At 44.0% G+C, this 14,950-nt stretch overlaps 1 protein-coding gene across 1 annotated transcript; it reads left to right on the forward strand.

Annotated features, from left to right (window-relative positions):
• Positions 1-2,409: 2,409 nt before the first annotated feature.
• LOC126252567 (trypsin alpha-3-like) lies at positions 2,410-13,788 on the forward strand. Its single transcript, XM_049953468.1, has 2 exons — positions 2,410-2,802; positions 13,264-13,788. The coding sequence occupies exons 1-2, from the start codon at positions 2,410-2,412 to the stop codon at positions 13,609-13,611; spliced, it is 741 nt and encodes a 246-aa protein (XP_049809425.1). The 3' UTR covers positions 13,612-13,788.
• The last annotated feature ends 1,162 nt before the right edge of the window (positions 13,789-14,950 follow it).

Consider the following 14,950-nt stretch of genomic DNA (forward strand, 5'->3'; position numbering starts at 1 on the left):
GTCAGATATGAGACTTTGTCTACACAAAAAAATGCATAGTGAGCCCTGGCTACGTTCCGTACATCTTCGGACGTGCGAAGCTCGATAAATTCACGGCGTAAAATTTTAAGCTCTCAATTACTCAACCAAAACAACAATTACAATAATTATTATTATTATTACAATCAATTATTATATTTTATTATTATTTTATTTCATAATTTTTTATTTGTTACAAGTGGAAGCGCTGGCCATAGACTCACCAGATTTAGAATTCGGTGAATGGCTCGAACAGGAGTTAACAGTCGAATAATAGCGCGCACGTTGTTTTGAAAGGATGGCATTTTCAATCTAGTAATTTCCTTTGTGGTGGCTTACAAAATACGTTTACAGAATCATCCATCTGCGCTATATACAGATTACAACGGTCTTGCACTTGCGTATCGCGCCTAAGCAATGACAGTTCAGTTACGCTATGTGATCAAAAGTATCCGGAGACCTGGCTGAAAATGACTTACAAGTTCGTGGCGCCCTCCATCGGCAATGCTGGAATTCAATTGATGTTGGCACACCTTAGCCTTGATAACAGCTTCCACTCTCGCAGGCACACGTTAAATAAGGTGCTGGTAGGTTTCTTGGGGAAAGGCAGCTCATTCTTCAAGGAGTGTTGCACTGAGAAGAGGTATCGATGTCGGTCAGTGAAGCCTAGCACCAAGTCGGTGTTCCAAAGCATCCCAAAGGTATTCTATAGGATTCATAGCATTCAGGTCAGGACTCTGTTCAGGCTGTTCATTACAGGGATGTTATTGTCGTGTAACCACTCCGCCACAGGCCGTGCATTATGAACTGGTGCTCGATCGTGCTGAAAGATGAAATTGCCATCCCCGAATTGCTCTTCAACAGTGGGAAGCAAAAAGGTGCTTAAAATATCAATGTAGGCCTGTGCTGTGATAGTACCAAGCAAAACAACAAGGGGTGCAAGCCCCCTCCATGAAAAGTACGACCACACCATAACACCATCGCCTCCGAATTTCACGGCACTACACACGCTGGCAGATGACGATCACTGGGCATTCGGCATACCCACACCCTGCCGTTGGATCGCCACATTGTGTACCGTGATTCGTCACTACACTGTTCAATCGTCCAATGTTTACGCTCCTTCCACCGATCGAGGCGTCGTTTGGCATTTGCCGGCGTGATGTGTGGCCTATGAGCAGCCGCTGGACCAAGAAATCCAGTTTTCTCATCTCCCGCCTGACTTCATAGTACTCGCAGTGGATCCTAATGCAGTTTGGAATTCCTGTCTGATGATCTGGATAGATATCTGCCTGTTACACATTACGACCCTCTTCAACTATCGGTGGTCTCTGTCAATCAATAGACGAGGTTGGCCTGTACACTCTTGTGCTGTACGTGTCCCTTCACATTTCTACTTCACTACCACATTGGAAAAAGCGCACCTCGAGATGTTTAGGAGTGTGGAAATCTCTCGTAGAGACGTATGACACAAGTGACACCCACGTTCGAAGTCCGTGAGTTCCGCGGAGCGCCGCATTCTGCTCTCTCACGATGTCTAATGACTACTGAGGTCTCTGATATGGAGTACCTGGCAGTAGATGGCATCATAATGCACCTAATATGAAAAACGTATGTTTTAGGCGGTGTCCGGATACTTTTGATTACATAGTGTACATTTAAGAAATTCTAAACAGTGCCACAATGTAACTGATATGGCATATTCTACAGTGACCAGCGGGGTGTATGCCAGACACGCAACCACTAACCTCCGCTCATCCCAATTGCAGCTTAGTTACATTGGCACAGAGTAAGAAATTGCTTCCTTGTGTTTCGAACCAATCAGAGCCCTCCGTTTTGATGGCTGGGTGTATATGTTGTCTTCTGGGGTCGCCGAATGGTCATCTTCTTTTGTGGCTAATGTAACGCCGAATCCCCAGGGACGCTACACATGATGTTCTCTGACCCCAGTTCACTTAGCTTCTCTCTCTCACAATCCATTGGCAACGTACTGCCCAACATTGCGTTATCTTAGGTGTCACCCACTGAGTACCCTATTTTAACATGAACATATCATTTTGACGCTTACAACGCGAGCTATTTGTAGATTTTTGTTGCTTTTTTTTTTTCAAAATTTTGGTTCCATGAGGTTCCCCCTGCGTCAATAGTAATACGCGGTTCGAATTTGACGTCTTTCTGAGTAGTGGTTCTGTTTGTACAGCATTTTGACACTGGACACCCTGCATAAAGACTGAACATTGAAAAAATGGGTGAGGACAAACATCACCAAGTTTCTTGGCTGCAGTTCGAGTTTTTCGAGATGATAATTAAAACGTCTGTGCTACAATTCGACAGTGTTAATGACGTCATCCTCATCAGGTTTGAGTGCCTCTAGCGTTGTTATTGATGACAATGAAAACAGCACTTCGACCTAGACAATTTGAGATAACAGATAAAAAGACGATTATAAAACGCTGTTCGGCTGCCGGCGCGCCAGAGTCAGGAGGTGAGCCCGCCGACATCTCGCAGCACCCGTGGCAGGTGTCGCTGCAGCAGCTCGACGCCCACTACTGCGGCGGCTCCGTCATAAGCCTCAACTGGGTGATCACCGCCGCTCCCTGCCTCTACTTCCAAGACGTGACGCTGTTCTCCGTGAGGGCGGGCACGTCCACGCGCGAAAGCGGCGGCACCGTCTATGGCATTGCTGCTGCGCACCTCAACGAAGCCTTCGACTACGGAACAGGGGATTGCGACATCGCTGCCGTCTCCATATCTGGTTCCTTCACCTTCGGCCCTAACGTTCAGGTATGCTGCTGCAATTACGTCTAACAAAGTGAGTCGAGACTGAGAGCTCGGCTTTCGAAGTGTGCAAAAGAACCACATGTAGGAGACCGTGGGCGTAGTGCGTCTTAAAAACTGAAGGCATTTCCCATCAGCGGACTGTTTACAAAACGCGTTTAATTGTTTCAATTTTGAATTGGTATGAATGTTGTGTATTTATTAAGAAGTAAATGTCGATAGATATGGACAAGAAATTGTAATAATACTTTATTATACGGCCGATAGTACATTTAATAAAATAAGTTAAGTAATTTGCCATTGCTCTTTGTCGTTGGAATGTGCATAGCGGCCTGAACTGCTGTTGCCATCTAAGTGATGCATGTAACATACTAACGTGATATCCCTTTAGCTGTATTTTATTGAACAATAAGGAAAACTTTTCTTCTGGAGATAGAAGTCCACAACTCCAATGTACTGTTTTCATTTGGATCACTTATATTCATTTTCCTGCGACTAGTTTGGGGACCGTAGCACGATCGCAAGTGTTGGTGTGGAACTTTTGTCTCACAAAGACAGATACATCATCAGTTATGGATCCGAAAATGAAATTACCCTTCGATTGTGGAGAAGATCATGAGAAGGAAAAACTTGTACAGGACGACTGTCGTTACGAAGCTGTTTGATGCTAAAATAAAATGACCGAACCCTTATCATTCGATGTTTTCGCGGTACTTATACGCCAGTGCCAAAGTACAGAAGCGAAACACGTAACTTAGTTTGCTAAATAATCTGTCGGCCTTCGACTGAAATTATATAACAGCACTTTTGTTCCTCAACAGATCTCGCAGAAACTAAATCACCAGATCTCGCCAAAAACCTGCGACTACTTCTAAATTTAAACCAACTGATGATGAGAAAAGCCTACTGTTTGCAGACGCACGACTTTCGAGTTTGTTCTTTTTTTCACACTTTAAAGCTCAAGGCCTCATTCCAGGATTACCGTTGTAAGACAACTCCGATTAGACCAAAGTGTTTTTGGAAACTAGCATTCATTTATTTCTTTCCATTTTCGAATATTTGCCACGAAATGGAGGAATCTTTTACTAAGCATACAATTTACATGTACAACGAACTGATAATAAAATTTTTATGTCTTCAGAGATCACCAATTAGGGTGCTACAGAGTGAGGTGACAAAAGTCATTCGATAGGGATATGCACGTTTAGAGACCGCGGCAGTATCGAGTACGCAAGATACAAAAGGGCAGTGTACTGGCGGAACTGTCATTTACACTCAGGTGATTCATGTTAAAGGGTTTCCGACGTGATTATGGCCGCACGACAGGATCTAACAGACTTTGAGCGTGGAATAGTAGTTGCAATTAGTCGCATGGGGCATTCTCTTTCGGAAGTCGTTAGGGAATTCAGTATTCTGAGATCCACAACGTGAAGAGTGTGTCGAGAACACCAAATTTCAGTAATTACTTTTCACAACGCTCAACGCAGTGGCCGAGACCTTCATTCTATATATAAAGTTGATCGTCGGTAAAGCAGATGCCAGACTGAGATTCATTGGAAGAATCCTAAGGAAATGCAATCCGAAAACAAAGGAAGTAGGTTATAGTACGCTTGTTCGCCCACTGCTTGAATACTGCTCAGCAGTGTGGGATCCGTACCAGATAGGGTTGATAGAAGAGATAGAGAAGATCCAACGGAGAGCAGCGCGCTTCGTTACAGGATCATTTAGTAATCGCGAAAGCGTTACGGAGATGATAGATAAACTCCAGTGGAAGACTCTGCGGGAGAGACGCTCAGTAGCTCGGTACGGGCTTTTGTTAAAGTTTCGAGAACATACCTTCACCGAAGAGTCAAACAGTATATTGCTCCCTCCTCTCTCTCGCGAAGAGACCATGAGGATAAAATCAGAGAGATTAGAGCCCACACAGAAGCATACCGACAATCCTTCTTTCCACGAACGATACGAGACTGGAATAGAAGGGAGAACCGGTAGAGGTACTCAGGGTACCCTCCGCCACACACCGTCAGGTGGCTTGCGGAGTATGGATGTAGATGTAGATTTAACGACCGAGAGCAGCGGCGTTTGCGTAGATTTGTTAGTGCTAACAGACAAGCAACACTACGTGAAATAACCGCAGAAATCAATATGGGACTTACGACGAACGTATCCGGTAGGACAGTGCAGAGAATTTGGGCGTTAATGGGATTTGGCAGCAGACGACCGACGCGAGTGCCTTTGCTAAGAGCACGACGTCGCCTGCAGTGCCTCTCCCGGGTGAGCATATCGGTCGGACCCATGACGACTAGAAAACTAGGGCCTGGTCGTATGAGTCCCGATTCAGTTGGAGAGAGCTATGGCAGGGTTCGAGTGTGGCACAGACCCCATGAAGCTATGGACCCAAGTTGTCAACAAGGCACTGTGCAAGTTGGTGGTGGCTCCATACTGGTGTGGACTGTATTTGCATAGATCATTGACGGAAAATAGATATGTTCGGCTACTTATTACAGCCATCCATGGACCTGATGTTCCTAAACAATGGCAGAACTTTTATGAATGGCAATGTGTCATGCCATGTCACCGGGCCATAACTGTTCATGACCGATTTGAAGAACATTCTGGACAATTCGAGGTAATGATTTGGCCACCCAGATTGCCCGACTGAATCCCATGGAACATGTATGAGACATAATAGATCGATCAGTTCGTGCACGAAATCCTGCACCGAAAACGCTTTAATAATTATTGATAGCTAGAGAAGCAGTATGGCTCGGTATTTCTGCAGGGGTCATCAAAAGACTTGTTGTGTCCACGCGACGTCAAATTGCCAGGTCCGACACGGCATTAAGAGGTATCCCATGACTCTTATCAGCTCAGTGTATGAAATACGCAGCCGAGTCACAATAAAGTATTAAAAGCATTTAATTACATTGTGCATAACATTCTGTCAGTAAAATTACATTCTAATGAACCAAATTGTGTATAACTTCTAACTTACTTGTTACTTAAGTAGAAGAACACAGAATGTAATGCTGTACTGTCTAGGTGGTTCACAGAGGAATTTCATCCTCTTGAAGATAAATTGAAAAGGCATTTCACACAGTCCAGTCATGGATTGTTGCTCTATTTGAAGGATGTATAGCATTATTTAACTTTCAATTAGTTATTTTTGCAGACTGAGCAACCATTTGCTGCCAAGTCCAAAAGAAGGTCAACAAGAAAGAATATATGAACTTTTATTAATAGGTCTGGGTTGGGTATGTCGATGAAAATTTTAGTTACAGAAAACCTGTAGCGTACCCACAAAACTGTTATGGTACGTTGATATGATGGAATAATATTTTTCCGGAAATATTTGAATCTCAGCTTTGTGTTAGACAGGTGTAGAAACTGAAGTAGGAATTAAAAGTTATGCCACAGCCAGGTCGCGAGCACTGATCTCCTGCTTACTAGGCAGATACGCTAGCCATCACATCACAGCAGCGTCGGAGTTACTGTAGCTGCTAAGTCCAACGCTCTCCCTAACACAAACTACAGTTCAAACCTTCAGTCCATTTTTCCCTTCTCACATCGTCACCATTGGCTGAGCTCTCCGACATTGAGACTCACATGACTCTCTGGAACAACGTTATTGCATCAAATCAATAGATCACCTATACCTGGGGTACAGGCAGGATTTCCCCATTAAGTGCAAACCTGTGGTGCTCTTGCAATGTAGGAGAACCTTGATCATAGTGACAATATGAGAAGGGGAAAATCGCCTGCAGGTTTGAATTGAAGTTTCTTTCAGGAAGGGCGCTGGACATAGGTAGTACATGCAGCTGCTGCAGCCTCAGTGCTCTCGTTGTGTGACGGCTAACACGTCTACCTAGCAAGCAGGAGACCCGGGATTAAGTACTGGCCGTGGCGATAACGTTAATTCATTGCTTCAGCTTCTATCCTTATAGAAGATAATGTCATGACAGTATTTCTTTATTCATAATAATGGTCTGGGTTACGGATTCAACATATAAAATATTTTGTGGCTTTTGCATTGGATAATTACCTGTGGAATAATACTTTCGAGCAATTTTGCATTTAAAAGAAAACAAGTTCGTTTTAAAGAAGAGAAAAGGATTTACTTAATGAATTTGTTCACTTATATCTTGTTATCATCTATTCATTCACTGGGATATACTAATTACCTAACCAGAACATACTGATTCACTGATGAAATTTATTCGAATTTGAGAGTAACAGCGATATTCACAGAAACAATGGTTAAGAAAAAAAATTGCCGGCTGGAGTGGTCGAGCGGTTCTAGGCGCTACAGTCTCGAGCTGCGAGACCGCTACGGTCGCAGGTTCGAATCCTGCCTCGGGCATGGATGTGTGTGATGTCCTTAGCTTAGGTTTAAGTAGTTCTAAGTTCTAGGGGACTGATGACCTCAGAAGTTAAGTCCCATAGTGCTCAGAGCCATTTGAACCATTTAAGAAAAAAAATTATTGAGGCATGTTGCGGCTTGTGTTGGTGCTGTTGGTAGGTTGGCATCTTGTAATAGCGATAGTGGCGTCTCGTTTTCTTCTTGTGTTTACTGGCGCCACTATGTTTGCTAGCATTGTCTGTCTGCGAGTGGCAGCAGCAGAACTTATCGATATGCAGTACCATGGTACTATCTTTGGAAGGACGTCAGGTGTTTTCTGGGTCGGAGTGTGTCAGTAGTTCGGCTGGGACGGAGCAGCAGTGAGGTCCGGCAGTGCAAGGACATGCCGGAACTGCTGGCCACATGCAGGCACTGCCGGATCGAGGGGCTGCAGTTGTGGGGGCGACAACCTCGTTCTCCACTGGACCCAGGACGTTTGAGTTGAGTGAACATTAACCCAGTAGTGAAACCTCCACTATTTTGAGATCACGCCGTTTGTTCGCATGTTGCTGCTCACAGGGTCGCTGACACCAAGAGCAACGAGGCGAGTGTTTGGAGTTGGAGAAATTAATTAGCTGTCCTCCACTTTTATTATTAAACATTGAATTCCTTGCTTTATTGTTGAAGTTCAACCAGCGGTATTTTTCTGCCTAGTGGCCGCTAAAACGCCGCAGTAACCTGTGCACTGAAACATGGTAGCTAGGGAAAGGCAGGATTCGGTGTGGATGGGGCCTTACTCAGTTACCGTTGGTTGCTCAGTTTTTTTTTTTTTTTAAATCATGTACACTTTATTTGGAACAAATTGCAAATAAGGTTGACAATAAGGAACAATTATCAAATTTGACTGTTAAGACACAATGTCTAACAAGAAATTCTTAAGCAAGTGTCACTCATGGCTGAAGGCCTTATTGACCAGAAATTCAAATTATTTATTGACTGAAGCCCCAATAGTAATAACTCAAAACAATTTGACAGCTGAAGGCCCGGATAGCAAATTCTTAAGAACAGTTAAACTTCTCCAAGAGATGCTAAAATATATTTTTAAAAAATCATCAAAATTTCACTATTAAGAGGCAATATCTAATTAAAAATTCTTTAGACAAATGTCATTCACGGCTAAAGTCATTATTGACCAGAAATTCAAATTATTTGTCGGCTCATGGTTCCAATGGTAATAACTCAAAAAACAATTTAACAGCTGAAGGCCTGGATAACAAATTCTTGAGAACAATTAAACTTCTCCAAGAGATACTAAAACATATTTTTTTAAAAAAAGAGAATCATCAAAATTTCACTATTAAGAGACAATATCTAATTAAAAATTCCTTACACAAATTGCTTTCATGGCTGAAGGCCTTATTGACCAGAAATTCAAATTATTTGTAGGCTGAAGGCCCCAATAGTAATAACTCAGAATTAAAATTTGTTTTTCTTAAAAAAAAAAAAAACAATAATCACAATCTGATCCAACCAAGGGAGCAGTGGGCCTCAGACAGTGCTCCAAGTATAGGCCTGGGAAAGTCGCTCAACTTCGTAACCGATGAGACAGGCAGCCAAGAGTTGTATTCATTTAACTGGATAGCAACTCATACTAGTGACAGTTTAAACGCAGACCAACACTGTTGCAAAATCTACCTAACGTCTGGTAACCAACACAACGATGGAATAACCCAGGCAAGGTGGAACCGGCAGACAACACTGCGTCTTCAGAATCCGTTGTTTAGAAGATCCAGAAGCACAAGGAACCACTATGACCAAGGTAGTCCAAAAGAACAAGATATTCGAACCACAATCAAGGAGGCTGTCGAACTACACGCTTTACCAGACAACAGTGGCAAGGTGAAGAAAGGTACACTGCCGCGAAAATACGCTAACCTCCAGGTCAGATAATTGGGGCGTTAGCGGCCACTAGGCAGAAAATTACCGCTGGTTGAACTTCATCAATAAATGAAAAGAATTCAATGATAAACAATAAGAGGACTCCAACTCCAAACAATCCACTCGCTCTTCGTGTCAGCGACCCTGTGAGCAGCAACATGCGAACAAACGGCGTGATCTCAAAATAGTGGAGGTTTCACTACTGGGTTAATGTTCACTCAACTCAAACGTCCTGGGTCCAGTGGAGAACGAGGTTGTCGCCCTCGCAACTGCAGCCCCTCGATCCGGCAGTGCCTGCATGCGACCAGCAGTTCCGGCATGTCCTTGCACTGCTGGACCTCACTGCTGCTCCGTCCCAACCGAACTACCGACACACTTCGACCCAGAAAACACCTGACGTCCTTCCAAAGATAGTACAACAGTACTAGATATCGATAACTGTTGCTTCTGCCACTCACCGACAGACAACGCTAGCAAATATAGTGGTGCCAGTAAACACAAGAAGAAAACGAGACGCCACTATCCCTATTACACGATGCCAACCTACGGACGGCACCAACGCGAGCCAAAACACAGCCCAATTATCTTTGATGCCCCTAATGAATCTAAATTTGACACAGAAATGTGTGATGTACAACTCACAAAATATTTCGACGAACTTCCTTCGAATATAGATACATGTTGACAACAGCCATGATTTCATAAGAAGTTTTAAGTTGCATTTCATGACAAACGCTTTTATAACAGAGACAAATGTAGAATAGAACAGAGTAGTCAGAACACACTGACTGACAAAAAAGTGAAACACATGGTCGGATGTCAACGTAACTTCGTACATATGAAGACCATCGGCAAGTGTCTAAGTAATTAACATTTCCAATTCTCTGTGACAAATACAACAGCCACAAGAGTGCATCAGTGTTATTCATGTTTAGTGTTGTCACCAGTCCTGAAAGCGTAAATAAGGGGCGTGAACAGCGTCCAGTGTTGAGCGATCACTGTGAAAGACACGGAGACGCTGCATACCTGTGCGAGACAGCATTATCAGTACCTGACAGAGTTTGAAAGGGACATCATTGCGTGTCTCCATTTGGAGGACTGGGCGAATCACGCAATAGCGAGATTTTTGGGGCATTCAGCTGTGACACTGGCCCGATGTTGGACTACATGGGGATGTGAGGGAAACATAATCGCCAAGGTTCCTGTGTCCAAGAATGACCCCCACAAAGGAGGATCACCATATTGTGCACCAAGCACATCATCCCTTCATATGCCACAAGTAGTGGACTCCCTGCTACATCTGTGCCATCCTGCGCCATTAGTCAGAGACTAGGAGCAGCAAGAGTTACAACCCCTTGCATAGTTTGTCATTAGCGTCACAACACAAGCGGCGGCGTTTTGGGTAGTGTTATGACCAAGAAGCATGGACTGTTGATAAATCACGTCGCATTGTGTTCACCGTTGAAGAACAGTTCTGTACTACTCTGGATGACCATCATCAGCGAGTGTGGCGGTGACCTGAGGAGAGGTCTCAATCTTCCAGTGTTGTTGACAGGCACAGTGGTGTTGCTCCTGGTGTCACGGTGTAGAGAGCCATTGAGTGTGACTTCGGGTACCTACGGGCATTTATTGAGGGAACTGTGATAGCATAACGGTAGGTAAGGGACATCCTTCATGTGTTGCCTCGTATGCAACAGTGTAGTGGTGGTATTTTGCTATAGAACAGTGTTTGGTCACACACGGAACATGCCTCTATGAACAGTCTCATGATTTTGAGGCACTCCTTTGGCCAGAAAGAACCATATATTTGTATCCTCAATAGAACTGATGTGGGATCAGGTCAGGTATAAACACCGTCCCAGTGCTAGTTTCCAGGATATCAAGGACCAGTTACAAAGATTGCGGACCAACTTGCCCCAGGAGAGGATACAAGACTTTCCCGACCGAATCATCTGTACCATCGATAATTGAGAACGATGTTAGCAAAAGCACTGTCCTTCATATTGCTTGAAACTGCCCTGCATCCAAGAGAAGCCCTCTGGAACCGACTAGCCTCAGGAGAGCTTCGGCGAGTGTTCATCAGAGGCAAGGGTATCGTGAGGAGTGCTCCAGGGAAGTGTGATAGGACTGCTGTTATTCTCTATATACATAAAAGATCTGACAGGCAGGCTGAGTAGCGATCCTTTGGTGATCATGCTGTGGTATACGGGAAGGCCTTGTCGTTGAGTGACTGTAGGAAGATACAAGATGACTTAGACTAAATTTATGGTTGGTGCGATGAATAGGAGCTATCTCTAAATGTAGAAAAATATAAGTTTATGCAGATGAGTGCGAAAAACAGTCCCAAGAAGTTCGAATACAGCTTTAGTAATGTGATACTTGACACATGTCAGCTATATATATTGGCGTAAAGTTGCAGAGCGATATGAAATGGAGCAAGCATGTAAAAATTGTAAGCAAATGGTTGACTTCCGTTTATTGGGACAATTTTAGGAAAGCGTCGTTTATCTGTAAGGGAGAGAGCGTATAGGACACAGTGTGACTCATTCTCGAATACTACTCGAGTGTCTGGAATCCCCACCAGATTGGATTAGAGGAAGACATTGAAAAGCAGGCTACTAGATTTTTTGCTGGTAAGTTTGATCAGCACTCAAGTATTACAGATATGTTTTGTTAAATGGGAATCCCAAGTCGAATGGGAATCCATGGAGGAAAGGCGACTTTCTTTTCGAGAAACGAATTGAGAAGATTTGGAAAACCGGCATCTGCAGCTGACTGCAGAACGGTTATATTGTCGCTAACGTACATTTTGCGTAAGGACCACAGGGATAAGATAAAAGAAATTAGGGCTCGTACAGAGGTACAAAGATAGTTATTTTTCCCTCGCTCTATTTGCGAGTGCAACAGAAGGGAAATGATTAGTTGCGTTACAACGTACCTTCGGCCCTAAACGGTATTGTTGCTCTTAGAGTATGTATCTAAAATTAGATGTAGATTTCCATTTGCACTATTCTGAATCGCACCCAAATGGACCGTGGAAGAGGTGCAGACTTTCTCCACAAGTGAGGCAAATCTTCATCACCAACTTGTGAATGTGATGCTGAATGACAGACAATTGTTCATCTTGTAAGAATGCAGAGTCTCGCGACGATAACATTGAATAAAATGTTCTCGGGTTTCCATCCGCGTCAATTGCTTAAAACTACAAATGGACAAACAGTGCGCACTGTGGAACAACGCAGGAAAGAACATGAGAGGTATTAAAGCCTACGCTATCCAGAGAAATCTGCGTTAGCTGAGCATGCGTTAGAAAACGGTCACCACTTAAAATTTGACGATACCTCTGTCGTGGCTCGCACTAACGGCTTCTGGGACAGTTTAATAAAGGAAGCTATTGAAATAAAAATTACCGCAAACACCCTGAATAGAGACGGCGGCTTGCAGCTCAGCGCTGCGTGGGATCCAGCGATCGCGCGGTTGAAGAGGACACATCGAAAGCCGACTCAAAACATGCCCATATACGGCAATGTCACGGGCACCGGTGACGTCACAGCCGGCAGCTAGCGTATATAAGGGCGCACCAACAGCCTACTGGCAGTCATACCACTTGACAATGGCGAAGGAGTGCTTGGCCTAAAGCTCTGTAGTTTTAAGCAATTGACGCGGTTGGAAAACCGAGAACATTTTTTTCAATTGTTCATCTTGTATCAATATATTCCACACTTGCCTACAAGGGTCACTTCGCAGATTTTCTAACAGTGACGAGTGATGTGGTAAACTACATAAAACACCTTGATATTCTCGTATAGCTATTGTCATTCGTGTTATGTTATGCTGGAGAGCGGAACTGAAGTCTTCTTGTGTCTGAAAACTCTTAATGTATGCAACATGTTATGCATGCATACGGGCTAGAGGGTATTCAACGTCTTGCCGCTAAGCAGAGTGATAGTGCCAAGTTATTTGTAAATTTGACTAGATTTTGTAATCTCTGAATAACATGATGTACCCTTTCAACCCAAGGAATCTCATTTCTTTTCCTCCTTCCCTACTTGGTGCTGCTCTTTTTTTATCTGGATGTGTATATTATTGAGTAAATGCCTGCGAATAATGATAAAGTGATACGGTTCACCTGCTACATTTAGGGTGTCTTTGACATTGAAGCACGTAGGTAACTTATTGCTTTTTACTAGGCTGTGAACATTGGCGATGTGGAACCTGAAGAGGGTGCACTGGTGACTGTCTCTGGTTGGGGCGCCCTGTCATCCGATGCGGAGGTTCCCGAGCAGCTGCAAGCTGTGACGGTGCCGGTCGTGGGCCGTGACACGTGCTACAGTATCTGGGGAGCCACGCAGAACATGATCTGCGCTGGTGGGCAGGGCGCGGGCATGTGCTGGGGCGACAGCGGCAGTCCGCTGGTGGCTAACTCCACGCTGCTCGGCGTCGCCTCCCAGGGCTTCTGTGCTACTCCGGGGATACCTGAAGTGTACACCAATGTCGCTGCCCTGCGCACCTGGATCAGGGAAACAACTGGTGCCTAGCTAACGTTCTTCACGACAAGTAATGAAAGTTCCTTCAAAAGTGGTACATTAAGTGTCCTATGCTGAATAAAATAATTTTTTTGGTAGCCATATAATTGTTCTATAAGTACTTGTTACCTCTAATGACAGGATCTCATTGTATCACCCCTGTAAACATAAAGACATTTATTATAACTACGCAACTCGAACTAAACTTGTTGTTAAAGTCAGTCATTAAAACAACATGATGCCTGAATGAATACTTCAGTCTGTGCCAAAGTGTTCTGTGAAATAGTACGTCTGTAAGATAGAGACTCATACCGACAGGCTTCAAAGATCGAGGTTCGGCTCCATATCAAATAACCAGCTTTAACATGTCAGAAAGTTTCTTTCCTGCTTATACCCTGCGGCGAGGTAAATGTATCGTATCAAGGTCAAGGCGATTCCACAAAATCCTTGTTCCTAATCCCATGAGGTACGCATATTATTCTCAGATCATAGCTTAGACCAGTTTCTGAGGCGTTCTCCGACGGATAATATAGCAGAACGTTGCTTGAGGAAGATTATGATTCACGTTCTATCTGGCAGAAAGTATCAGACTATCCACATCACAATATCATTATCTCAATGGGTCTCTCATGGAAAGATTTTTCTTGTACACTTAAGGAAATACTATCTGTCAATATTATTCACAGCCACTTCTGAGTAAGATTAACACTGAGGTGACAAAAATCATGGGCTACCTCCTAAAATCGCATTGGACCTCCTTTTGCCCGACGTAGTGCAGCAACTCGAGGTAGCATGGATTCAATAAGTCGTTGGAAGTTCCCTGCAGAAATATTAAGCCATGCTGCCCCCATAGCCTTCCATAATCGCGAATGTGTTGCCAGTGCAGGATGTTTTGCACAAACTGACCTCTCAATTATGTCCCATAAATGTTCGATGGGATTCGTCAGACAGTCTGGGTGTCCAAATCGTTCCCTTGAATTGTCCAGAATATTCTTCAAAACAATTGCGAACTATTGTGTCCCTGTGACATGACATTATTATGTAGGATCATGAAGTGCATGAATGGCTGCAAATGGTCTCCAGGTAGCCGAACATAGCTATTTCCAGTGAGTGAACGGTTTAGCTGTACTAGAGGAACCAGCCCATTCCATGTAACGACACCTCACCATTATGGAGTCACTACCAACTGGCACAGTGCCTTGTTGAGAGCTTGGATTCATGGCTTGATAGGGTCTGCGCCACACTTCAACCCTAAAGTCAGCTCTTTCCAAGTGAAATGGGACTCATCTGATCAGGCCACGCCCGAGCACGGGGTCCCGGGTTCGATTCCCGGCGGGGTCAGGGATTTTCT

This window comes from Schistocerca nitens, chromosome 4, assembly GCF_023898315.1.
Source record: "Schistocerca nitens isolate TAMUIC-IGC-003100 chromosome 4, iqSchNite1.1, whole genome shotgun sequence".
NCBI lineage: Eukaryota > Metazoa > Arthropoda > Insecta > Orthoptera > Acrididae > Schistocerca > Schistocerca nitens.